At 41.8% G+C, this 26,422-nt stretch overlaps 1 protein-coding gene across 4 annotated transcripts in view; it reads right to left on the bottom strand.

Moving 5' to 3' along the window:
- Nucleotides 1-20,223, bottom strand: part of Fam120c (family with sequence similarity 120C) — a 125,339-nt gene extending 105,116 nt beyond the window's left edge. For all 4 annotated transcript variants that reach the window (XM_036174006.1, XM_036174009.1, XM_036174007.1 and 1 more), the window contains exon 1: nucleotides 19,171-20,223. In XM_036174006.1, the coding sequence (XP_036029899.1) occupies nucleotides 19,171-19,854 (684 nt within the window). In that variant the 5' untranslated portion in view covers nucleotides 19,855-20,223. The remainder of the gene's footprint in view (nucleotides 1-19,170) is intronic.
- Nucleotides 20,224-26,422: the final 6,199 nt, after the last annotated feature.

Raw genomic sequence — 26,422 nt, 5'->3', positions numbered from 1 at the left:
GGCTGGAAAGCCAAGTGCCGCCAGCAGAGGCTCCAGAAGGAAGGCTCGGTTGAACATCAAAACCTTGATGTGTCTGCAATCACTAGCAGCCTGAAGGTAAGAAGGATAACAGTCAAGCTCAAACTGACCTCCAATGGGCAAATTCTAATTCTACTACTACTTACTATACCTACATCCAGAAAACATTTTCACCTTTAAAAAGGAATTGTTTTTCATTTTTTGCCTGTTTTTCTCCCTTTCTCTTTTTACATACTTAGTATTATTTTTACCTTATTTTACTTTATAAATGTTAGTTCTAATGTCACTTTTTATTTTGTAGTCAGATTATTTTAATTGCTTGCTTTTCTCTCTCTCCCTCATATTCTTCTGTCTTTTTTTCCCTTTATTTTGTTTAACTTTGCTTTGTCTCTCCAGGTCCCTGTTTCTTGCCCCTCTATTACAGCTTTTTTCTTTGACCCAATTAATTTTTTTTTTATTTTTCTGAGGTAGGGTTTCTCTTTGAAACAGTCCTGGCTGTTCTGGATCTCGCTCTGTCAACCAGGCTGGCCTTGAACTCACAGAGATCCACCTGCCTCTGCCTCCCAAGTGCTGGGATTAAAGGTGTGCGCCACCACCGCCCGGCTTTTTTTTTAACTTCATACCAAACTACATTATTTTTGTACTTTTGTTTTATGGTCATTGGTTGTATAGAAGAAGCTTACTTTAATCGACCTTAAGTATCCTTTGATTTTTACATTTATTTATTCTTATTTCTTATTAGTGTGCATGAATGCATGTGCATGAGTGCATACATATCTTTCTATGATATGTATGGAGGTCTGAGGACAACCTGTGGGAGTACCTGAGTCCGTTCTCTCCTTCCACCAGGTGGGTCCTAGGATTGAGCTCAGGCTGTCAGGCTCACCAGCTTGGAAGTGATTTTAAATCTGTTACGGTTTCTTTTCTCTTTTCTGAGTGGTACTGAAGATAGAGCCTACAAGGGACAATTGTTCCTTAAAAAGATACCCAGATAAAACCATAAGCAATATCATCCACCAAGCACAAAGTACAACACAGAAAACACACTCAGTGGGAAATGACAAGGACATCTTCTAAAAGATCCTAACTCCCTAATTACCAAATCCAAAGATACTAAATAGTTGAAATGTTGCATTATGTATTTGAAAGTCTAATTGTAAAAACAATCAATAAAAAACAGAATAATTTAAAAAGGACACCAATTCAGGACCTGGAGAAAAGAGTACGCATCATAAATGAAAGCAAGACAAGTGAGATTTTGAAAACACCAGGAGCTATTGGTGATCAATGGCTACTAGAGACGTCAAATGTCTTCAGGGATGTGGCCCCTCCGAGGCTACCCATACTCCAACTGTTGGCCCTATACCCATGTACACACTGGCAGCACCAAGTGGATTCAGTGGGTTGAGAGAGAGAGAGAGACGAGAGAGAAAGACCATGAAAATGGGAAGGAAAAGTGGTAGGAGAAAAGGGGAGAATTTGGAGGGAGGGGCACAGGGGAGATGGATTTGATTAAAATACATTATATATGTGTAAAATTCTTAAATAACAATGAAAGGTTCACAGCAATTTAACATCTTGACATTTTTCCACAGAAGGTACACTGAGTAATATTGTGGGGAAAGTGAGTGTGATAGGTATATATGATATCTCCCATGCTTCTGTAAATCTTTGCAGCAGTAGGTCATGTTCCAGTGTATTAGAGAATAATTAATATAGAAAAAATGAAGGACTAAATAAATCCAGATACAATGATAGTGGGTCCCTTAAATACCCTACCATCATTAATAGATCAAGCAGACAAAAAGAATCAATGGGAAACCTTCAGAGCTAGACTGAACCACAGGTCAAATGTACTTAACAAACAGCTAGCTACAGAATATTGCATCCAATAACTGTGAAATACACATTCTTTTCAATAGCCCATGGAGTTTTCTCTAAAATAGAATGCATTTTGGGTCATAAAGCAAGTCATTAACAAAGTACAAAAAAATCAAAATAATTTGTTAAATCTTATCAGATCAGAGTGGAATAAAATTAGAAAGTGATAGCAAAAGAAACTATAGAAATTATACAAACACATGGAGATAGACAATACATTTTTTAGTTTGTGTTCTGAGAGTCTTGTTATATAGAATTGACTATCCTGGCATCTGCTATATAGCCAGACTAGCTTCAACTTCAAGCCCATCCAAGCCTAGCCTCTCAATTGCTGGGCTTATATACATGTAATACCTGGCTTAACAATACACTTTCGGTTGATAACTGGATCATGGAAGAAATCATCAAGGACATTATTTTAAAAAAACCTAGAATCAAATGCAAATTAAATATAACCTTGGGAACATTCCAAAAGCAGGTCAGGTCTCTGACCCCTACATGCAGATATAGTGCACAAACACGCACCCAGACACATGCATAATAAATAAACAAATAAATATATGTATGTTAAAAATAAAAAAAAATAAAGTAAAAAAAAAAACCTGGAAAACCCAGAAGAACTGAATAAATTCCCAAATCATATGTATGACATACCAAAATTAAATGGAGAGGATGTAACTAATCTTAACTGATCTATAACAAGCAACAAAATTGAAGCAGTAACAAAGAATTTCCTATCCTAGAACACCAGGACTGGACAGATTTATAGACCAATTCCGCTAGACTTTTAAGGAAGAATTAACATCAAAGGTCTCCAAACTGAAATAGAAAGGAACAGTAAGAAATACATTCTATGAAGGTAGTATTCTTTATGCCAAAACTATATAAGGACACAACAAAAAAGAAAAGTATAGACCTATGTCCTTCATGAATATAGATGCCAAATTTTTCAACAAAATACTTGCAATCTGAATTCAACAACACATTAAAAAGATACCACTGTAAGCTGGGCATAGTGGTGCACACCTTTGACCCCAGCACTCCAGAGGCAGAGGCAGAGGCAGAGGCAGAGGCAAGCAGATCTCTGTGAGTCTGAGGCCAGTCTGGTCTACAGAGTGAGTTCCAGGACCACCAGAACTACACAGTAAGACCCTGTCTTCACCCACCCCCACCTTTCACCCCCACCCCAAAAAAAAAGTTCACTGTAAACTTGATTTTTATTCCAGGGATGCAAGAATGGTTCAGCATATACAAATCAATAAATGTAATACATAGCACATAAACAGACTCAAGGACAGAATTCACATGGTTATTGCAGAGATGCAGAAAAGGCCTTCAACAAAGTTCAATACCATTACATGATAAAAACCCTGAAGAAACTAAGAACAGAAGGACTAACTAAAACACAGTGAAAACTACATACAAAATTCTAGGGGTTGGGGATAAAGCTAAAGCTCAGTGGTAGAGTGCTTGCCTAGCAAGCACTCTACCACTGAGCTAAATCCCCAAGTGCAAATAAGTTAATTTTTAAAGTATTCCTATTAAGATCAAGAACTAGACAAGAGTGTCCTCACTATCTCTATTCTTATCCAGGATATTTGAAGTCTTAGCCACAGGAATAAGGCAAAAGAAAAACATAAAATGTATTCAAACAGGAAAGGAGGAATCAAGCTATCCCTATTTGAAGACATTAAAGAAACCACCACAAAACTCTTAGATTTAATAAACACTTTCACCAAGGTAGAAAGATATAAAAATCAACATACAAGAATCAGTACTGTTTCTGTGTATTAATAATGAACATTTTGAGAAAGAACTCTAGAGAACAATTTTATTATTAACAGACCTTAAAATTTCCTAGGAATAAATCTAACCAAGGAGGTGAAAGATCTCTTTAATTAAAAATTTAGAACGCTGAAGAAACTGAAGACACTAGATGGAAAGACACTCATGCTCATTGATTGACAGCATCAAGAGCACGTAAAGTGAGCTACAAAATAACTCGCATGGTAAAAGTGCATGCCACCAAGCTTGTGGCCTAGACCTTCCTTCCTCCTGAGCCTGCAGACGTCAGTTCCATCCCCATGATCCCCATAGTGGAAGAACACTTGTCTTCCCACAGGATGTTCTCTGGTCTTCACACATGCACACACTAAATAAATGTAAAAAAAAAATAAGTTAAAACAACTGGGCCAGCAAAATGACTTAGTTTGATGCCCTGAGTTTGATCCCCAGGATACATATGGTAGGAGAGAACCAACTCCCACAAGTTGTCCTCTTACTTCCATACATGCCATGGGATATATATACCCACCCACACAGAAACACACAAAAGTACATGTTAAAAAAAATATATATATATAAAATGTGAAAATAGAATATTTCTGAAAGCAATCTACAGTTCTGATTTGATGTAGTCCCTTTAAAAATCCCAAAGCCATCCTTCATAGAAATTGAAAAAAATATAAAATGAATATAAACCCATGAAGACTAGGAATAGTCACAGCAATCTCAATCAGTAAGAATAACATTAGAAATATCACATTATCTGATTTCACATTACACTACAGAGACAGAGTAACAAATACAGCATAGTGTGGTCACAAAACCAGATACACAGTCAGTGGAATGAAACAAAACTCACACAGCTACAGACTCTTGATTCTTAACAAAGGTGCTAGAAACATTCACTGAAGGCAAGATGTTCTTTAATAAATGGTGGGGAGAAAGCTGGAGAGCCACAGAAGAATTAAATTAGAACCTTATCTTTCACCCTGCACAAAAATCAGCTCAAAATGATCAAAGAACCCAGGACCCAACTGAAACTACCACAGAGAAGAACAGAAGAAAAACACTCAAGATATAAGCAGAGACTTGAGGATTTGTGAGGGACAGAAAGAGCTGACAAATGATACTGCATGCAATTAAAGTTTCTGAACAAGAAAAGAAACAACAGAGTGAAGAGCCAGCCTACAGAATAGGAGATGATCTTTGTAGCCATACATGTGAGAGCCAAAGTAACATTTAAGCTTTGATTACTGTGCCTAAGAGATCCAAGAAAAAAATGCCTCTAACCTATAAGCCCCTTGACCAAGGACAGATACTTGCTGAAACACTGGAGGCTATTGTTTATGGGAAATAACAAGTCACATTTCCACTCCTCTAAACAAGTTTATTTGACCCAACTATACCAGATGTGCTTGATCACATGTAGGCGAGAGGTATGTGGGCAGGAAAGACGGCAAGATGTGTATGCTTACCTCTGACTGGATGTAGGCAGGAGGTACGTAGGTAGGATGGATGTCAGGATATATGCTTGCCCCTGATTGGACCTGATGAGAAATACAGTGGCCTTGTGGAATGGCCTTTTTAAGCTTCTTCCAGGTGTGACTCGTCAGCATTTCCTGGGAACCCTGGAATGGACCTGGCCAGAGTCCATCAACCTGGCCATGATTAAGTTGAAGCTTGCTTCAAATCTGGCTTATAATTGTTCTCATCCTGTGGGATTAAAATTTTATGGAGGCCCCAGTGAGATTCAGACCATTCTAAATTCTAAAGCAGGACCTTCACTCTGGAGCTGAGGGACCACTTGAGAAGGCACATGCCTTGAGACGTTCCAAGGCTCCAAAGCTGCCTTCAGTTCACAGACTATCAGGGCAAACTGCCATACTGAGAAAAGCAGCATCCACAAAGGCCTAATAGTGAGTCATACTCTGGTTCTGTTTTCTAGGATCCTGATCTGGGAGGTGGAGGGTCTAGAGCAAATAGCAAGACATCACCCACCTGCCTGGTTCTGGTTGGTTGGAAAGTTTGGTCTGTTTTGTGGATGTGGATGAGTCTGTGTTTTCTGGTAAGTCCCTACATTTTGATGCAAACATGGAGCTGAAGCAGAATTGGGTCAACTCAGTTGAATGTATGGTAGCCACAGCATGTTTTGTTTCTGGCTACTCTTGAGTATGCAATCTTCATTGTGTTTGGTATTTCTTGGTTATATTTCTGCTGTCTCTGCTGTCACCAGCCACTACCGTTACCATAAATGCTTTTATCCCTGGAGCCCAGAATCTCTGGTCACTGGATTCAGGTTAGCAGGAATTCAGATGTCTTTTGGAAATGGACAACATTAAAATTGTTTTATACTGTTCTACTTTATTGGAAAGCTGGCTCTAGAGTTGGTTTATGGTCCTCCCTTCTCTAGACCCAAGCATATTTAAAACTTTCCTCTATGTCCTACACTAGGCAAGCCACCTGACACTGAAAGGGAGAAGAAAGCAAAGCAGAACAGCTAAAAAAAATTAAGCTTGGTTTATGTGAACATTCTGTACCTTAAGATTTATAAGCTTATTTTATTGGGTATGGCCAAGAATCTATAAAATGTGTGAAAAAAGTTAATTAATGCAGGGTTGATAGTTAAAGATCTATGCATAGGTAATCTTAATGGAACCATCTGGGGTGATACCATTTTGGGATATAAGCAACGTGCACCTTGCTGCCATCTTTAGGCAGACATGTGGCTGGCAGCCATCTTTGTTAGGGTTGGAGAAGGATGTTATATGACTTTGCCACAATCTTGATTAAAGGTTGGCCACATAGTCTGGCCCAACCATAGAGGCAACAACAGGTCTTCAAGATATTTTGGATTATGATGTTTTTTTGTTTGTTTGTTTTTGTTTTTTGTATAATTCCTGTCCTGAAAACAAGGTTTATGAAGGACAGGATTTAAAAACAATGCTTGTTTAATAAGGTATTAGAGCTGCACCTCTATGCATTCATATACAACGTAACTTGTGCTGGCAGCCAAACTTTGTAACGTAAGAGTCAGCCAGATGGTATTCGTTTTAAAGACATGAAAGGGTCATGGAGAACAGCTGAGGCTTGCTAGTGTGTGGCAGGACTGGAATTCCTAGAGACCAGTTGCAATGGAGGACCCTAGCAGTTCTGGAAATGCTGGTGCCATATGGTAATCATTGGAAACAGCAGCCATAGTGAAATGAAGCAGGCTGAGACCTAGAAGGTAAGCTGTGTATGCTGCTGAGTGTGGGCCAGAGAGGTGACCCTTTTCGAAAGCCCAAAGGATCGTGAATTGATCACTAGATATTGAGCACTGAATTGTTAGTGATGTTGGAACTTGGTTTTGCCTTATGCAAATTGTGGTTGCACCCTGTATCTTCCATCTTGACGTAAAAAGTTACTTTAATTTTTGATATTGCAGGAGCATATAGTTGAGAGATTTTAAACTTCTTTAAGAGGAAATTTTAGTTTTACAGAAAATTTAAATTTAAACTGGATTTTTTTTGTGTGTGTGTGCTGAGGATCGAACCCATAGCCTTGCAAGCGCTCTACCACTGAGCTAAATCCCCAACCCCTAAACTGGATATTTTTTTAAGGAACAGCTTTTAAATTTGTTTATACAATTTTTTTTTTGAGCTGAGGATCGAACCCAGGGCCTTGTGCTTGCTAGGTGAGTGCTCTACCACTGAGCTAAATCCCCAACCACAATTTTTTGTATTATTAATATGTGATCTTAAATAAATAAATAAATAAATAAATAAATAAATAAATAAATAAAAGGCTAAAGAGTTAGGGCCACAGCTACGAGCACCAAACACTAAGCACTAGATACTGGGATATTCCTGTGCTATGACACAGCAAGACAATGACCTAAGCTGCTGACACGGAGCTTGGAGCAATGGTTCTCAATCTATATGACACGAGCCTTCTTGGTCGAAAGACCCTTTTACAGGGGTAGCCTAGGATCATCTGCATGTCAGATGTTTGCATTGCAATTCATAGCAGTGGCAAACTTGCAGTTGTAAAGGAGCAACAAGAAGGATTTCATGGTTGGGGGGTTACCACAACATGGGGAACTGTGTTGAAGGGTCACAGCATTAGAAAGGTTGAGAACCGCTGGTTTAGAGAATGTCTCTCCTTTCAGGTTTAAGAATGTATATCTAGCCAGGCGGTGGTGGCGCACGCCTGTAATCCCAGCACTCAGGAGACAGAGCCAGGGGGATCTCTGTGAGTTCGAGGCCAGCCTAGTCTACAGAGCAAGATCTAGGACAGCCTCCAAAGCTACACAGAGAAACCCTGTCTCGAAAAAACCAAAAAAGAATGTATATCTATCCTCCTTGTCTTTCATAACTTTGTTAAGCTTTAGATATTTTTGATAAATGGAGTCATATTGGAACTGTTATATTCTGTAATAGTATACTGTAAAAGAACCAGGAAATTAAAGTTGCCAGTCTCCCTATGAAGATTTAATTTATAAGTAAAAGTTTGGATAGCAAAAGAGTTTCAATACAGAAATTATTTTTTAAGGCTTAAACCTAACAGGGATAAAGCTGCAAATCCTCATCTTATAAAAGCTTACTATTAACTTACTATAAACTGTTAGAGATAATTAATATACACAAGTCACCTCATAAATGATCAAATTCTTTAATATGTTCAGAATTGCATTTATTACTAATGTAATTAATTGCAGAAATAAGTCTTATTTAGCCTCTTGTATATGTTTTCAAGGTTAAGCCTAAAAGAAGTAACTAAAAACAAGCAAAATTTATTTAGCTCAGATATACTTAATAGACAATTAGTCCTCAAACTTGTCAGAGATCTACCAAATATGGCATTTAAAATGTTTAATGGGGGGGGCTGAAAAGATGGCTCAGCAGTTAAGAGCACTAACTGCTCTTTCAGAGGACCTGGGTTCAATTCCCAGAACCCACATGGCAGCTCCTAACTGCCTGTAACTCTAGTTTCAGGGGATCTGACACCTTCACACAGACATACACTCAGGCAAAACACGAAATACACATGAAATAAGAATAAATTATTTTAGAAAACACTTAATAGAAAAAGCTTACTATGACAGATATGCTAGGTCCTAGCAGTGACCCCAATGTTTCCAAGAAGATTATGGGGCACAATGACACAACCTGGGTTGTGGTAACATTAACCACTGAGCAGTGCCTCATCTACAGCCAGTACCTGCCCAAACTGTGGACAAGCAGGACAATGGAGAGTTGACAGCCTTACTTTGCTAGTCCTCCAAATTCTTCCTCCACAGGAAAAGCCTCTCAGATCTCCTAGGCCTGATGGCCTAAAACTGATGCTGCCCTCTTACCTCTGCTGCAAAATGAAGCCTTGGAGACCAAAGGAGCCTGAGATGAGCGTCTAGGGAATGGATAAATCTCTGTCATTTTAATGGATACCTAGATCATTTGGATTATACTTCCTGCTATAATTTATCATTCTCAGATCTCTATAGTTTTGTCAGCCTGGCAGCAGCTGGTAACCAGCCCCTTCCCCCAAGGCTGCAGCCATCTTGTTAGTCCATTTCATATATAAATATGCCTTGCTTTTCTAGATCTATAGGTCTCTTGTTAAGAAAAGGCAGGTTTTCCCTGCTAACAGGCTTTATATTAAAGGATAAAGAAGTTTCAGAGGTTTCAGATATAACTTCTTACTATTCCTTTGTTTAAAAAAAAACTTGCCGGGTGGTGGTGGCGCACGCCTTTAATCCCAGCACTTGGGAGGCAGAGGCAGGTGGATCTCTGTGAGTTCAAGGCCAGCCTGGGCTACCAAATGAGTTCCAGGAAAGGTGCAAAGCTACAGAGAAACCCTGTCTCGTAAAACAAAACAAAACAAAAAAGCAAAACAAAACAAAGCAAAACAACTTACTTTGGCCGGGCGGGTGGTGGCACACGCCTTTAATCCCAGCACTTGGGAAGCAGAAGCAGGTGGATCTCTGTGAGTTCAAGGCCAGCCTTGTCTACCGAGTGAGTTCCAGGACAATGAGGGCTGTTACACACAGAAACAGGTCTCAATCCACCACCACCAAAAAAAAGAACTTAGTTTGCCATGACTGTTCTCAGTAATAACTACTCATGTCTCTAGTAAATGATTAGACAGAAAGAAAAACGTTTGTAATCTATGCAAGTTCTCAGAGTCTGGGGCTAGGGAATTAGCTCAGTGGTAGAGCGCTTGCCTAGCAAGCGCAAGGCCCTGGGTTCAGTCCTCAGCTCTGGAAAAAAAAGAAAAAAAAAGTTCTCAGAGTCAAAGAAAGCGTTCTAAGGTGTACAAAGGTCCAGGAAGTGAAAGCTTAAGTAATTTCTGACTTAAGGTGTATAAATGCAAGTTACTAAGATTTAAGAAAGTGATTTAAGGTATGTGATTAAATTGGAAATGTTTCAGACTTCTCCCCCATCTATGCTATTGTTATATTGAGATTTCCTACAGACACCTGTTAGCTGCTTTCTTCAACAATGTGGACTTTAGTACAGATTACAGTGATAAATGCTAATATATCTAAAATTTTTATCTTTTTTTGTAAACTAAAATTCATGTAATCTTCAGGGAGTCAAGGAAGTTGTAAGACTTGGATCCACCTCTCACAGGTCAAAGGGACTCCAGATAAATACATCCTAAGTTTCTCACTTGCCTATTCATGATGGTAGGATCTCTCCGCTGGTCTTGGGAATCCTCTCCTCTCCTGATTACTGGGACTATGGGCCTGAAAGGCCCAAATATAAGATTTTCCTGTAAGTTCCTGAACTCTGACTTCCATCCCTAGTCTATATATGTCTCAGCAGACTTCCCCTTGGCTGACAGACACCATCCAGGAATGAACTATGGACTGCAAACTCCTGAGCTCTGGCTTGCTGGAAGTTGATGGGGACAGTCCAGCCAATGAGATTGCTCTCTCTTAGCTGGGTCAGCAAACCAGAGGCTTCTGATGAGTATTCCATTGCCTGATTCCTCTCCCATGCTTTTGACTGGTATTTCAGCATTCCTGGGACCTAACAACATCCTGGTTGCAGCTAGAAGTAGTTACAGAAGAGAGCACGTCACCCCTTATTCTCAACAGATTGGAATGTTAGTTCAAAAGGAAACTTGTGGGCATAGGTAACAAAATGGGTACCTATAATGCCAATTGGCATACCAGGAAAGGTACCCATTAAGACCAGATAGGCCCAGATCAATAACAGGTAGATTCATTAGCTGAAATAGTTCTACAATATAAGGGCATTCAACTTGCACTATGAAAAAAAGGTTATTGTATAGCTTTTAAAGAAAATTGTTTCTGCTGGGTGGTGGTGGCGCACGCCTGTAATCCCAGCACTCAAGAGGCAGACGCAGGAGGATCTCTGTGAGTTCGAGGCCAGCCTGGTCTACAGAGCGAGTTCCAGGAAAGACGCAAAGCTACACAGAGAAACCCTGTCTCGAAAAACCAAAAAAAAAAAAAAGAAAATTGTTTCTATCCAAAAACCATGATATTAATTACAGATAATCTGGGGGTACTCAAAGAAACACTGCAAAAAAGCGGGGGACATAGGATGAAATAAATGGCTGGTTCCCATTCATTTCCAGGTCCCTTCTAGATAGTAACTGATGTCAGTTGTCACAGAGCCTTTGGCCCTTCTGCTTCTGCTAATTACTGTTGGCTCTTGCATCACTGATGCCTTGACTAGATGATAATTCCTGTCTAGGTACCATTTATCATTTAAGCTGATGGTTATTAGACCCCAATATAAATAGGAACCCATCACAGAGTCAAGGTTTTGACTCACAATACAACTCAAGGGGGAAATGTGAGAACCAAAGCTACATTTTAAGTTTTAACTACTGTGCCTAAGATATCCATGAAACAAAATGCCTCTAACTTGGGAGTTCCTTGCTCAAGGACAGATATTTCCTGAAATGCTGGAGACTATTGTTTATGGGAGATAACAAGTTACATTGGCAGGAAGTACGTCAGGATGCACACTTGCCCGATTGGATGTAGGCAGGAAGTACACAGGCAGGAAGTATTCCAAGATATATGCTTGTCCCTGATTGGACCTGATGGGAAATACCAAGATATATGCTTGTCCCTGATTGGACCTGATGGGAAATCCTTATGAGATTGCCTTTTACTGCCAGGTGTGACTCATCAGCATTTCCTGGGAACCCTGGAATGTACCTGACCAGAGACCATTAACCTGGCCAGTATTTAATTGAAGCTGGCTTCTAATGTGGCTTAAAATTGAGGTAGTGGTCTTATTCTTGCCCAGTGGGATTAACAACATCTGATAAGGGATTGATACCAAGAGTACAATATAAAAAACAAACAAGGGGCTGGAGAGATGGCTCAGTGGTTAAGAGCACTGGCTGTTCTTCCAGAGGTCCTGAGTTCAATTCCCAGCAACTGCATGGTGGCTCGCAACCATCCATAGTGAGATCTGGTGCCCTCTTCTGACCTGCAAGCATATATGTAGGCAGAACACTGTATACATAATAAATAAATAAATCTTAAAAAAAATCTGTTAAAAACAAACAAACAGCCAGGCAGTGGTGGCACACACCTATAATCCCAGCACTCGGGAGAAAGGGGCAGGTGGATCTCTGTGAGTTCCAGGCCAGCCTGGTCTACAGAGCTAGTCCAGGACAGGCTCCAAAGCTACAGAGAAACCCTGTCTCGAAAAACAAAAACAAAAACAAAAAATAATAATAATAAATAAATAATAAATAAAATAAACCCAAACAAATAAACAAAGAAAATTACACATCAACCTCCTTCCCCAGTTACCCAACCAATAAACAGGAAAATGAGTAGACAATTCTCAGAAGAACAAATGACCAAGAAATGCTTAGTTGTTAGGAAACTGAAAATCAAAACTACATCTCACTCACTCCATTCAGAATGGCAATCAAACAAAATAAATAACAAAGGATGTGGGTAAGGATGCAAAGTTGGGTGTGGTGGTGGCACATGCCTTTAATCCAGCACTCTTAAGGCAGAGATAGATGGACCTCTATGAGTTCAAGGCCAGCCTGCTCTGCATACTGAGTCAGCGAAGGATATGTAGTGAGACCCTCTCTCAAAAAACAAAACAGACCACCATCATTATCACCAGGGAATTTGGTAGCAATATATATTCTGGGTGGGCATGGTGATGCGTGTCTTTAATCCCAGTACTTGGGAGGTGGTTAAGGATGCCAAGGGGTACGGGGAGAGGAAGCCTAGGCTGGGAACATGGCTCAGTTAGTAGAGCTCTTGCATAGCATACACAAAGCCTTCAGTTTGATCCCCAGGACTGAATAAACTGAACATGGTGATGCACACTTGGATTTCCAGTACTGGGGAGGCAGAGGCACAGTGAGTTCAGGCCAGGTAGGGCTTTATAGCAAGTCCCTCTCTTTAAAAAAAAAAGGGGCGGGGGTTGGGGATTTAGCTCAGTGGTAGAGCGCTTGCCTAGCTAAGCACAAGGTCCTGGGTTTGATCCTCAGCTCAAAAAAAGGGGGGGGGAGCAGGGAGTTAAAGGATATCCTTGGCTACATAAGAACATGAGGCCAACCTGAGTTATAACAGGAGACACTGTCTCAAAACACACACATTCACACACACAATGTGAACCATTATATAATTCTAGCAGGAATGTAAGTTAGCCCAGTCATTATTGAAATCAGTATGAAGGTTTGTCAACTAACTAAAATAGTACTATATGATCCAGGTATACCACTCCTGGGCATATACTCCTAAGCAATCTAAGTCAGCATACTAGAGAGACACTTATACATACATGTTTATTACAGCAATATTAAAGAAGTCAAGATATGCTATGATCCTAAATGTTCATCAATAAATGAATGGATAAAAAACATAGTGAATGTTTGTGTATGGGGGTGTTATTGTGAGCACAATGTAGTTTTACTTGAAGGACAAAATTATGTCATTCGCAGGAAAATGCTTACAACATAAGATCATGATAAGTGAAATAAGCCCGACTCATAATGACAAACATTTTCTATCACATATGAATATATATTTTATATATAGGTATGTATGAGACATGCAAGTAGAAAGGGGAATGTTTGGAGGAAGAAGACTAACAGGAAACAAGGTAATGGGCAGGAAAAAAATCAAGTATCACACTTTTCCTTGCATATGTAAGCCCCAAAATTTAACAATATATGACATGAAAGCTGTATATATGTATTTGCATATATAAATATGAATGACATGAAAACAATATTATTTGGGAAGAAGAAGGACAACAGCAGGGAAGGCAAAGAGGATAATGATGCAGATGAGCATGAGCAAATTACAATGACATATCCACATGCACATAGTATAATGAAACCCATTACTGTGCATGCGAACTAAAAAATTAATTTAGAGCCATCAAGATAGTGCAGCAGGTAAAGGTACTTGCTGCCAAGTCTAATAACCTGAGTTTCACTCCTAGAACCCACATAGTGGAGAGAACTGACTCCCACAGCTAACCTCTGACAGCCACACATGAACCATAGCACATGTGTGCCCATACATACATGTACATACACATATGCAGGCACTCACACACAAATAAATAAATGTTTGAAAAAAAGAAACACATTTAAAATGTTTTTTAAAGTGGCAATAAAAGGCCAGGGAAATAGCTCAGCAAGTTAATGTACTTGCCAAGTCTGATGACCTGGTTTCAATCCCCAGGACACACATGGCAGAAAAGAACTGATTTGTCCTCTGACCTCACATTGTGGTACACACACACCCACTTTCTATGCACTCACATACATCCACACCCTCCACCCCAACATCAAATAAAGAAATCTTCTAAGTGGCAACAGATTAAGGATTGAGAATAGTCTTTTTTTCAGGAATAATGGTGGAAAGCAAAGAAAGGAGATAAGGATAATGGCTTAAAGCAAATGAGTAAGACTGATTTATATTATAAAGATTATTATGAGACTAGGGATATACCTCAAGGGAAGTGTGCTCATCTACATGTGTGAGGTTCCAGGTTCCATTGGTAGCAGTGCGCGCGCACACACACACACACACACACACACACACACCAATTATTTGTGCACAGAAAGGGATTGCTACTTCTGAATTCCTAAACATCACTGTGTGACTCACTTGGCAATTAGCTAGCACATTTGTCTTGTATTGGCAGGACTGTGGATTTCAGCATTGCTGGCACAAATGCAATGCTCAACAATCCTTACTGTTTCTCTGCACTTCTTCAATAAAAGTACACAACCTTACACAAAAAGATGTTCAAAAGGGCAATGTCGTGGGATTCTGCAGAGAGACTATGCAGCAGAGCTCTCATAATTTTTACAGCTCACTTACCAGAGCCTACCTCCTTCTCCAAAAGAAAATTACTGGACCTGGGTTCAGAGGTACAGTATGTACCAACCATGCAGAGGTGCTAATCTACAGCACCAAAATATGTTTGGTTTCGTTTGGCTTTGACCCTGGAGACTAAACCCAGGATCTTCCTTGTTCAATACTGAGCCCCAACCTCCATTTTATCTCTTTGCATCTTGCAAAGCTGTGAGGATTAAACAAGACCCTGTGTTTAAAAGCATTTTATACTCAACTTGGTGCTCAAGAAGTGGCAGTGAGTAGTCTCATGGTCATTTCCCACCCAGAAGAACTGTGGACTTTTCAGGGACTGGATGATAGGATTAGTAATCAGGAGACACATCAGCCATTTCCTCCTGAAGGAGGAGAGCACAAATGGCACCTGTACCCAGTCAGATTTCTCCAAGTCTGGTTATTCATGTACCACCAATATGATTTCTGACACAAGCAAACCTTTTCCCATTCCATCAACCCACTTAGCGTCCTTCAAAGAGAGCTGTGAAGCGGAGGGCTTTATGTGCTGGGGTTTTGGGGTTTTTTTGCTCATTTATAATAATCATTAAATAAAGCTTCCATTCGTCTGCATCACACCACATCATCTCCCAAGTAACAGTCTAAACCTACTTTATGTTGCTCTATTTCTGAGACCCTTTGGAGGAGAATGGGCCAGGAACTTGGGGGTTACTAAATTTTCTTGCTACTGATTGTTTTCACTTACAAAGGTATACTGAGCAAATAATTATGACAAACAAAATTAGAAACATGTCAACAATAGACACCAAAATTTTTATGAAGTCCAAGTTTGTCTAAAGCTAAACAGACAACCCAGCACCTTATCAAGTATTTAATCCTGCCACTTCTATATTCTCTATTAAAGATGAAAATGAGACTAAAAATAAAGGCTCATCTTGACTGCTAAACTAAAGAACAAAACCAAGGCACAATAGAGATCCAGTTTTTGTTCTGAAGCACTAGTATTCAAACAAAAGAAATGCTCCATATGCAAATCACCCATGGGAAAAATTGCCACCTTCAAGACAGAATGCAGCTCTGAAAAGGCAATGAACAGTTACTGACCCATACACTTTCCTATCTGCACAGTTCAAGACACCCTTCATCATGCCAACAACAGAGTTGCTGGCCATAGCCAGGAGAACTAAGAGCATCAACATTATTCACACAATTCTGGAGTCAGTCTTAAGTCACTGTTTACACATTTTTGTTTCTGTGCTCACAGAATCCAGAATAGACTGTCAGATCCCCAGAGCTGGAGTTAACAGTTATAAACCACCCATTATGGGTGCTAGGCACTGAACTCAGGTCCTCTCCAAGAGGGGTACATGCTCTTCGCTTGTTGTTTTTTGTTTGTAGATGTGTCTCACTATGCAGCTGACTTGAACACCAGGATGAGGTGTGTGTCTCCTTTTTAGAAGTCACTCCTACAATCTCTTAGGATCTATCCAAGCCATCATGTTTATGTATTGCTGGGATATTTGCCTACACTTGGTGTCTCACTATGTTACCAGCTTGACCTCAAACTCCAAGGCTCAAGCCATCCTCCTGCTTCAGCCTCCTGAGTTGCTGGAATTATACAGGCATATATGACTGCCCCTGACCGCTTCTGAGATTTTTAAAAAACAGACTGAGCCAAGTGTGATGGTACACTCATGTTCCCAGCACTTGAGAGGTAGAGGCAGGACAATCAGGAAGAATTCAAGGTCAGCCTTGGCTATACACCGAATTTAAGGATAGCCTGGAATACATTGAGAACTTGTCTTCAAAAAAAAAAAAAAACAAACAAACAAACAAAAAAAAAAACCAAAAACCAAAACTGTGAATAGGTTAAAAAAAATAGCAGCATCGTTTTTAAATCTTAAACCCCTTCCTGGCAAGCCAATCTGTAAAGGTGCTCCCAAATTTTACTCACTAAGAAATTACCATGCCCCCTGCAAATGGGCTACATTTTTCATCAAGTGGAATTAGCATAGAGTATTTGGATTTTGTTTTCAGTGTTTACTAAACCCTGACCTGGAGAATTTTCTGCACCCAGCACCACAGTACTTACTAAGTAGCAAGCACTCAGTAAAGCAATAACACAAATGGATAAGCTGAACCTGCTTTGATCCAGGTGCCTGTGAGGTGTTTCTTCCAGTGTGGAAATAATCTAACCACAGTGCCTCTTTAGAAAGATTCATCTTTGAACACCGTTGTTAAGAACACAAGCTGTGGAGCCAGACTACATGGACGTAAATCCCACAATCCCAGCTCTATCATCTATTACTAGGTTATGTCTGGGCAAATGTGTAAAGCTCCTGGGTCTGCTGAGTTCCCCCATTTGGAAAACACGGGTAGTAGTGCTTCATGAGTTACTGTAAAGATCCAATGAGATAATTGTTTTAAAGCACTTAAGGGTTGCAGGTGTAGTCCAACAGCAAAGCACGTCCTTAACACAAGCCCCACCCCCTGAAAAAAAGAAAGAAAAGAACCTGCTCCACTAACATAGTCATCACTTGGGCCAGCAGTCAAGTTGCCAGCAATAGCAAGATTAAAAAATAATAATGGGGTAAAACAAATCCCTTAAAGCCTGGGTGGTGCCATTAAAAACATTTTGGAAGGAATGACTGTAAATGAATCTGCTTGAAATGTTCAGTCAGGAGAACAGGCAAGTGGGGTTTTGTTACAGTTATATTTTAAGTCAGCTTCTGATTAGATGTTTTTCTTTGCATGCACAGTGTTAGGAGACTGAAGCAAGAGTCTCCTGGTTAGTAATGACATTCTACCACTGAGCTTTCTCCAGCCCATTACTGGCTTTTCAAATTAAAAAAGCTCTAATCCATGATGCCAGGCACGGATTTGATGCTGAGCACTACATGTCTAGCATCATAGGATTCCAGTCACATTCTATTACCACTGCAAACGTCTCTACGTAGCAGATCTTTCCGTCTCCATTTCCTCCTTACTCCACCAGCTGCCACCTGTTTAGTTTCTGAATTCCCAAACCCCCAATCCTGAGAGGGCATCCCCCAAAACTCTGGTTGAGAAATGAGTTTGCAGTTTCTGCTACCTAACCCTGTGCTGCTTTTCTGTTACTTCTCAAGCCTTGCTATTCTCTACACGTAGGAACTTGAAAGCTACGAGTATGGGAAAGCAACAGCGTAATAGCAGTGGTGCCAAGAACCGGGGATGCTGCCAAGCCTTTCCCCAAGCTCCACATGCAGCGGCCCAACTTACTCACAGACTGGACTCCCATTTAAGCCCATGGGGCCTCACACACTCGGTATTTCTTTTTGCTTCTGCTCCCTTTCTTTATTTAAAACGACCTCCTCCAAAACCCGTGAACCATTCGAATCTAGCCAGTTCTGACAGACGTAGGTAAGGTCTGTCATCTTCAGGAAGTTTCCCTGGACCATTTTAGCCCACAGATGTCACCCCACCCACCTATCCAAACAGGTACTGTACTTACTGTCTGTACCAGAAGGCATAGTCACCACACATATTTACACCATGAAATAAATGTTCCATATTTGATCTTCCAAGGACAGGAACAGTGTCTCAGCCCCCCAGTCTTGGAAACCCCCCTGCTCAGCATGTTCATTTTCCTGAACAGTGACTCAATCAGTGGATTGTTTGGGTTAAGGCACGCCAAGCTAAAAGCATGCTGAAACGAAAAGGATTCAATGGATGGGTAAAAAAGCTGCTTTAGGTCAAATGGGAACTATAGAAGAAAGGTGTTCCACTAACATCTGTTTTATTTGCCATGAGGTTGAAAAGACATATATGGGAGGGGACGTCAACTGGAAAATGAAGAAAAACAAACAAACATATTTCAGTTTGAGGGAGATGACAGCAAGAGAGACATGAAGCCCCAAAGAAATTGTGAGTCAATTCTGCTAAAAACCAACAGGTAGGCCAATTGGGTAAGTAAATGTAAAGGGGGTTACTATGATGACATGGATAGAGATACAACCATGTAGGGTAAGTGAATTGGTAAGAGGCCATGTGAAGGGGGCACGGGTGGATAAAATGGTCACCAGCAGGTTAGCTGATTGAGTGAGTGGCAGGTAATTCAGTAAATGGTTAGGTGTTTAGTCTGGAAGGAACAGGTGTGGGACATTTCATTTAAAATCTGACCCCTCCCTCACCTTGACCCGGAAGCGGATGAGTGCTAGCCTCACGCAGTGGCTCAGGCAGGCAGGTGGCAGGAACCAGGCCCGCGGTGGAGGGGTGCCCTTGTTGCCCACGTGTCCCACGATCAGTTGCGCAGTCTGCCGCTCCGCCTGGCACCGACGGCCCCATTCGGCCAGTCGGTCTTTCCCCAGGCCCCCAGGGAACATGACCACCAGCTCCAGGCCGTCGCCGCCCGGATAGGCACAAGCCTGGCACAGCGCTGACAAGTAGCCCAGCATGGCATTCCACTGGCCGCCACAAACCCAATCCGTCTGGTAGCCACCATAGAGCCGCGGCAGCGCCGAGCCCGCGTCTACCAATACCCGAGCCCCAGGCAGCGGAGGGGGCGGCGGCGGATGCAGCCCTGGCGGCGCTTGGCCGTGATGGTGGAAATGGTGAGCAGGGTGATGGTGCCGAGTCGGCCCCGCGCCCCCGGAGTAAGGGCCAAAGGCAGCGGGCGGGAGCGGCGGCGGCAGAGGAGCGGAGCCCCTGGTGATGCGTGGAGCCCCCGGCGCTAGGGCTGCTGGCGGCAGCTGGCGGTGCAGGTGCTGCTGCTGCTGCTGGCGCGAGACGGTGCGCGCGAGTTTGAGGAGGTCCACAGGCACCACAGCCCCGGGACAGCGCTTCTCCAGGAACTCTTGGAAGCCCTGGACGCCCATGCTTCCTCCGTGGGCAGAAGGAACAGCGGCTGCGCAAGCGGGCCAGTCGGCGATCCCCGCGCGAAGCTGGAGGCGGGCGCGTGCGCACTCCGCGGGGGGTAGGGGCGAGGGGGGGGCGGGGAAAGGGTTCGCGACGGGAGGGGCGAGGGAACGTGGGCGGGGAGGGGAGGAGACCAGAGACTGGGTGCGGGTGGAGAGCAGAGGTGAGGCTGACCAGACCCAGAAGAGGCTGGGAAGATAAAAGCGACGACAATTCGTAGTCACTTCTCTTTTTTCCGTTCCCCTCCGCTGCTCTTCTTCACTGCTTCAAAGAGGGTGAAGCTTCTGCCTTCCACCTCCGGGAGCCATGTTGCCTCGTCTTCTCTGTGATACTCGTTTTCTAGCTGGGGGAGGGGAATCGGGGCGGGGCGGATGGGCATCCTGGGAGTTGTAGTCTTTCCCTCCCCCATGGCCTCAGGATGCGGTGGAAGAACCTGAAGGCCACCCATGTCAGGCTTTGATGTGCACAACGTCAGAAGAAGCGGGACGTGAAAATGTGTGTATAGGATTTGCACCAGAACGCCTAGTATCCAACCGAGTTGTCTCAGGAAATTATACTGCCATTCCCAGGGAAAGAAATGGAGATGATGCATCATGGGAAAGGAAGTACAGTGGATTGATTGAATTTGGCTAAAGTGAGCTAAAGTTCCCTGAGAGGGAGAATTTTCCCTTTCATAGAAAAGATGACATGGCATAACTCTAAATGAATGGACAAGTACACACATGAAATATAACAACCATTACTATTGTTTTTAGCTACTGACATTTTTTTTGAAGAGTTGTCTCCCTTAGGAATGGTAAAACATTTACCTAAGACAATGAACAGACAAAATGAAATTGACTATAATTTGCCCCAGGATCTCTAGTCAGGGAGATAAAACATCCACACAAATTGAACTACAACCTGGACCTCATTGGTACTCACTAAGCTATGCCATATGGTTAGGGGGTTTGCTTTCAAACCTAGTGAATTTGCCCATGTGGGAGCAATTCAAAATAGCTGCAAGGGTTCTAATGTGTTCACAATCTTTTGAAAAATATGTTTTCAGCATGTTTCTCCAATGAAATCCATGTAGTATCTGTCTGCTGTCAAGCTTTTAGGGCCCACTCCTTCATCCAGAATACAGCAGAAAGTAAGATCTGCATTGAAGAATAATCTCATCTGGCTTAGAATTTACTGAAACGTGACCGACAGAACACGAAAGTGCAGAGTCCAGAAGCGATCATGATGAATGATGTCAGAATTGTCTGTTAGGATGAAAATACAAACAAGCTACAAATCCTGTGGTCGATCCAGGACGGCAGGGATGGTGAATCAAAGTGAAAGGAAGGGCGGTAGCCTGAAGGGATGACAGAGAATGGAAGTTTTTAGTAAAAGGTGCTTCCTAGATCGTTTGCCCAGCATCCCTTTCCTAGAAATTGGCCCTCTCCTTGTTAATTAATAAGGTTACAGCAAAAACAAAAACTGTCGTCTTAGGCATGGTGGTATGTGCCTGCAACCCCAGTACTCAGGAGGTTGAAACAGGACAGTCCCCTTAAGATCCAGGCCAGCTGAGGCTACCTAGTGATTTCCAGGAACCAAGAAGTAAACAAATATTATCATGTTCACATATTCTTATAATGCCATATTCTACCTGGTGTGATGGCTTACAGCTGTAAACTCAACATTTGGAAGGTTGAGACAGAAGGATTGCCACAACTTTGAAGCTTATGTTTTCCAATTCAGTCAAGGATATAAATGAAACAAAACAAAGAAAAATGAAAAAAAACTAAACCCCCAAAACAACAAAAAGAAGTGAATCATAAGCCATTTATGAAAATGTTAGCCACAAATGAGACACCATTAGAGGCAAACTTCTATATTCATCTACCTTCAAAGTATCCTTTCTGTGCTGGTGAGATGGCTCTCTGGCCAAAACATTTGCTTTGCAAGCATGAGGACCTGAGTTCAGTCCTCAGCACAGAAAAAAGCCAGGCTCAATGCAGTGCACGTGTGATCCTAGTGCTGGAAAGCAGAGACAAGTGGATTCCTGGGACTCAGTGGCCGGGCAGCCTACTCTGATTGGTAAGTGTCAGACCAATAAGAAAGCTTGTTTCAAAAACTGAGGTGGAGCTCTCCTAAAGAATCGGATCCAAATTCTGCCCTCTGGTTTTCACAGGTACACATATGAATGAATGCACACCCAGACACACAAGTGGACTTGTACACACATAAACACAATGTCTCCTTCCCTTTATTTTAAGCTAAAACTTTCTGGGGTTTTTTGGTGGTTGTTTTTTTTCCCCCTTTGGTTTTTCGAGACAGGGTTTCTCTGTGTAGCTTTGTGCATTTCCTGGAACTCGCTCTGTAGACCAGGCTGGCCTCGAACTCACAGAGATCCTCCTGCCTCTGCCTCCCGAGTGCTGGGGTTAAAGGCGTGCCCGGCTCACTTTCTGATAAAAGCCGAGAATTCCCTGGTATATTCCTCTTCCCCATTTTAATCCTTTTAACACTCTGTGAACTTGAGCTATGTCTAAAATTTGTATCTTTCCCTCTTAGATGATCTTAAACCGCATACTTGGGACCGTGCTCCTTAACCAAGCATGCACACAATTATTGCCCAAGCTAAAGTGCTTTCCTCTATGACTCTGGAGGCTCTCTAAACTCATTCCTTTGTTCAAAGAAGGCAGTGCTTAGGCATTACCTCCCGTGTGTGGGGAGAGATTGTCCCCTGTATGGATGAGCATTGATGACACAGGTACAGCCAGGTCGAGGACTGCTCCCCTGCAGAGATTCCCCTACCCAGATTAGCTAATGGGCCTCCTCATTATTGCTGTACATGATAAACGCGCTGAGTTGCCAGGCTGTTGCTGCTGGCTCATCATCAAAGTGCAAAGGCCCACCCAATCCCAGCTTTTCAGTATGCACCCTGTCATTTCTTCTTTCTCCGTTGCCCCAAAGCCATGCTGGTTGAGACACGCATGGTCTCATCTGCTTTGAGTAATAAATCTCTCTCCACTCTTATCTTGGCTGTGCTTGTTTGTTTGTTTCTTTTGTCTTAGCATTCACCAATACACGAGCTCATTACATTTGGTTGCAAAAAGAATAATCCAGGAATGAGGCGTGGCAAATGACAAACCCTAAATATGTAGAACTGATAAACACCGGAGTCCTCTAGCCTCCATTGATGGGAAGGGAGTGGACATTTTGTAAGACATGGCACTATAGATAGCAGGTACTTATTGTTCCTGGGACTCAAAAGAGAAGCCTGGAGCTGGGCATGTAGTTCAGTGGTAGAGTCCTTACCAGCTTCCATTCCTCAGCACCACTAACAAAAACAAACCAAAGCAGCATTGAGCTCAGCTTACTATTTCCTAGTGGGTCTCTGCTCAAGAGCAGAATGGCAGAGAGAATGAGCAGCATCCTCAGAGTGCTAAGAAACAGAAGCTGCAACATTAGTAGAGCACTTGCTTAGCATGCAAGACAAGAAGTTCCATCCCTGGCACTGGAAAAAGAAAAGAAGAGAAAGGAGACTAACAACAAGACTTTTACTACCTGTTATTAATACTTGTTCCTTGGAGATCTCCCCAACATGAAACCAATGGGCATTCAATTAAAGATTTAGAGTATTTTTGTCAGTAGAAAATCACATCTGGTAAATCAGGATCGTAATTGATCATCCAGAGTAGTAATTCTGGACCAGCACATCAGCAAAACATATGAATTGTTCTGAACAGGATTTTCTCAATCCCAACATTAGAAACACTGAGTGTAGGACCAGAAATCTGTGGTTTTAGTAGTGTCAAAGATAAACAAAGCGAGACGTAAGTATTGTAAACAGAGTTTATTCACTACTTACTGCTGGTAGAGGAAGGAGCTGAGCTTTGGTTCCATTTGCACAGAGATGAGTGGGAGAATGAGGAAATACAAGAGGAAACAGGGTGGGTGGAATAACATCAAGGAAGTAAAAAAAATTAGAGAGGTCTGATCGATATAAATGTGATTAGACCAAATGTGCTGGCTGGCAATTAGATTTCTATCCTACCAACACAGCGACAGAAAGACAGAGGCCCTATTGTTCCTGACACTTAGGTTTCCAAGGAATGTCTCACAGGTCCTTAGGAAAGACACTCCTGAGTTATACGAGAGATGTACCATCTCTAAGGAAAAGAAGAAAGATGGACAATTATAAGCCCCTTTTAGTAAGTACTCTAAAGTGGATTAGTTATGGAGTACAACAAACTGAATTCCTTTATAGCTCTGTTTTTCCTGAATGGCACACTGAATTCTCCTAGTGATTTGACCTTGGGTTGCTAGAGGCTTTGTTAATTAGATCAAATCTCTTAGTGCAGGGGGTACGGAAGGAATGTACTGGTGCATTTTGCAGACCCCTCTAGCCTCTGGAAAATTCAATCACATTTCCAATTTTTCATATATATTTTATTTTATGTATGTCTGTGTGAGGGTGTCCGGTACCCTAGAATTGGAGTTACAGACAGTTGTGAGCTGCCATGTAGGTGTTGGGAATTGAACCTGGGTCCTCTGGAAGAACAGTCAGTGCTTTTAACTGCTGAGCCATCTCTCCAGCCCCCACATTTCCAAATTTAAGAACCTCATTTTGAGCATAATCCTGGCCTAGGTACAGCCTGGTTAAGCAAGAAAATAATAAGCAAATGACTCCCATGTGTTTTCATATAGCTGTGATTTATTTCCATTATCCCCATCCAGGTGAAAAGGTACATTCTCAGATCTAGTGATGGATCCGTGTGTGACTTTTCCTTCCCTGGAAGGGAATTTTGATTACATTTATTTCTATACTGTTACATAGTAATCTGTTGGTGGGAGAGACATTTATCAGAGATTGCAAGATTACAAGAAGCCACATTTTATTGTAACAGAACTAGAGGAAGAAGGAGTATGTCCACATGATGCCATTATATCTGGATTAGTAGTTGCTTATGACTTGCAATTATCCATGGGTTTGGTTGAGGTAGGCTTGTTTCTAATTGTATATATGGGAGAATGGCATACACATTTCTAGAGCAACCAGGAAGAGCATTATGGGTAAACTACTGAGTTGTCTCTGTGCACTGCTTTTCTACTACGTCCTGTACTTTATTGTTTTAGCTTTCATGTACTTTCCCAGAGAATTTGGGATAGAGTTAGAAGAGGAGAAGAGAATCCCAGGTATATCAAAATATATACCTTTGTTTATTCCTAAGGCCCATTTGCATTGTCCCTGGATTTTGTGAGGCCTCCATCTTTATAAATTCCCTTCTTGCTAAAACTTGTTCAAATTTGTTCTCTTGACTTAGACACAAGAGACTTACTAAGGTGCATATGCAATCCAGGGGAAACTACAGTGGTTATAGGCCATAGAGAAGGTAGAAATGACAGGCGCCAAAGCTCTGGAAGGAGAAGGAGGTGTACCTCAGAATCGAGGCCTGGGTTTCAATACCATTCAGCTCCTTCTTAGGGAGATAGCTTCAACAAGTTGTATAACTTCTTGAACTCTGACTGCATCTGTGAAAGAGAGACTCACTAATTTCTTCAACAAGTTTGATACTACTCCAAGAATAGAGCTGGGTACTGGAAGAACACGGGTGGTTTTGTTGTTGTTGAACCAATTAGTTTATCCAGGTTACTTACAGGAACATGGTGACTGACATGCCACTATGCTCCTAACATGTCTTCCTCCCTGCAGCCATTGTTAACAGACTTACATATCCTTGAGAAAGGGAGCAGCCTCATGTGCTTTCCCACTCTCTATGAGACACTCTAATTCAAGATGGCAACCATCATGTCCAGCCTGGAGGAAACAGTCATGGTGTTATCAATTCATTCGCAAAATCTCTGAGCTTCTGACCACTGTGGGGTTTCCTACTGACCCCTTTGCCCACAGCCACAGCGCCATCATGGAGGTCACTTCCCTCAGAGCATTCTGCGCCCTTTCATCTGGCTGACAGGCACAGGCTTGTGGTGATGGCAGGGGGGTCAGAACCTCATGCTTTTTTCCGCTGGACAAACTAACCTCTATTCCTTTCCCAAGATCCAGTTTAAAAGTGACCTCATCTGTTTATTTGTTCTCTTCCTTTACATAATCGCAAACCTAGAAAGTGCTGGCATATGGCTACAATATTGTGTTTGCTGTGTGCCCTCCTGTGGGTATTCCCAAAAATCAGATCGAATCATCATAAGTCTTTAGTCTCTAATGGTTAGCATTCATAACATTATAAAAAGCTCTTCAAGTGAAAGGAAAGGAATAGAGTATGTGGTGGTATTTTGAACAAATAAAATTTGCCTGAAGATCAGATGACAGAGCCAGCCACAGTTAGCTACAGAGGTCAGGCAGTGGTGGATTTCTGTGAGTTCAAGGCCACACTGGGCTACATGAGATTAATCCTGTCTAAAAGAGAAACAGAGCCAGGCAGTGGTGGCACACACCTTTAATCCCAGCACTAAGAAAGTTGAAACAGGAAATGAATGTCTGGGCAAAGAAAGGAATATAAGGCAGGAGGAGACAGGAACTCGGTTCTTACAAGCTGAGGA

The sequence above is a fragment of the Onychomys torridus genome, chromosome X (genome assembly GCF_903995425.1).
Source record: "Onychomys torridus chromosome X, mOncTor1.1, whole genome shotgun sequence".
Lineage (NCBI taxonomy): Eukaryota > Metazoa > Chordata > Mammalia > Rodentia > Cricetidae > Onychomys > Onychomys torridus.
Note: the sequence above shows the minus strand (reverse complement) of the source record. Positions and strands in the feature narration are given on the sequence as shown.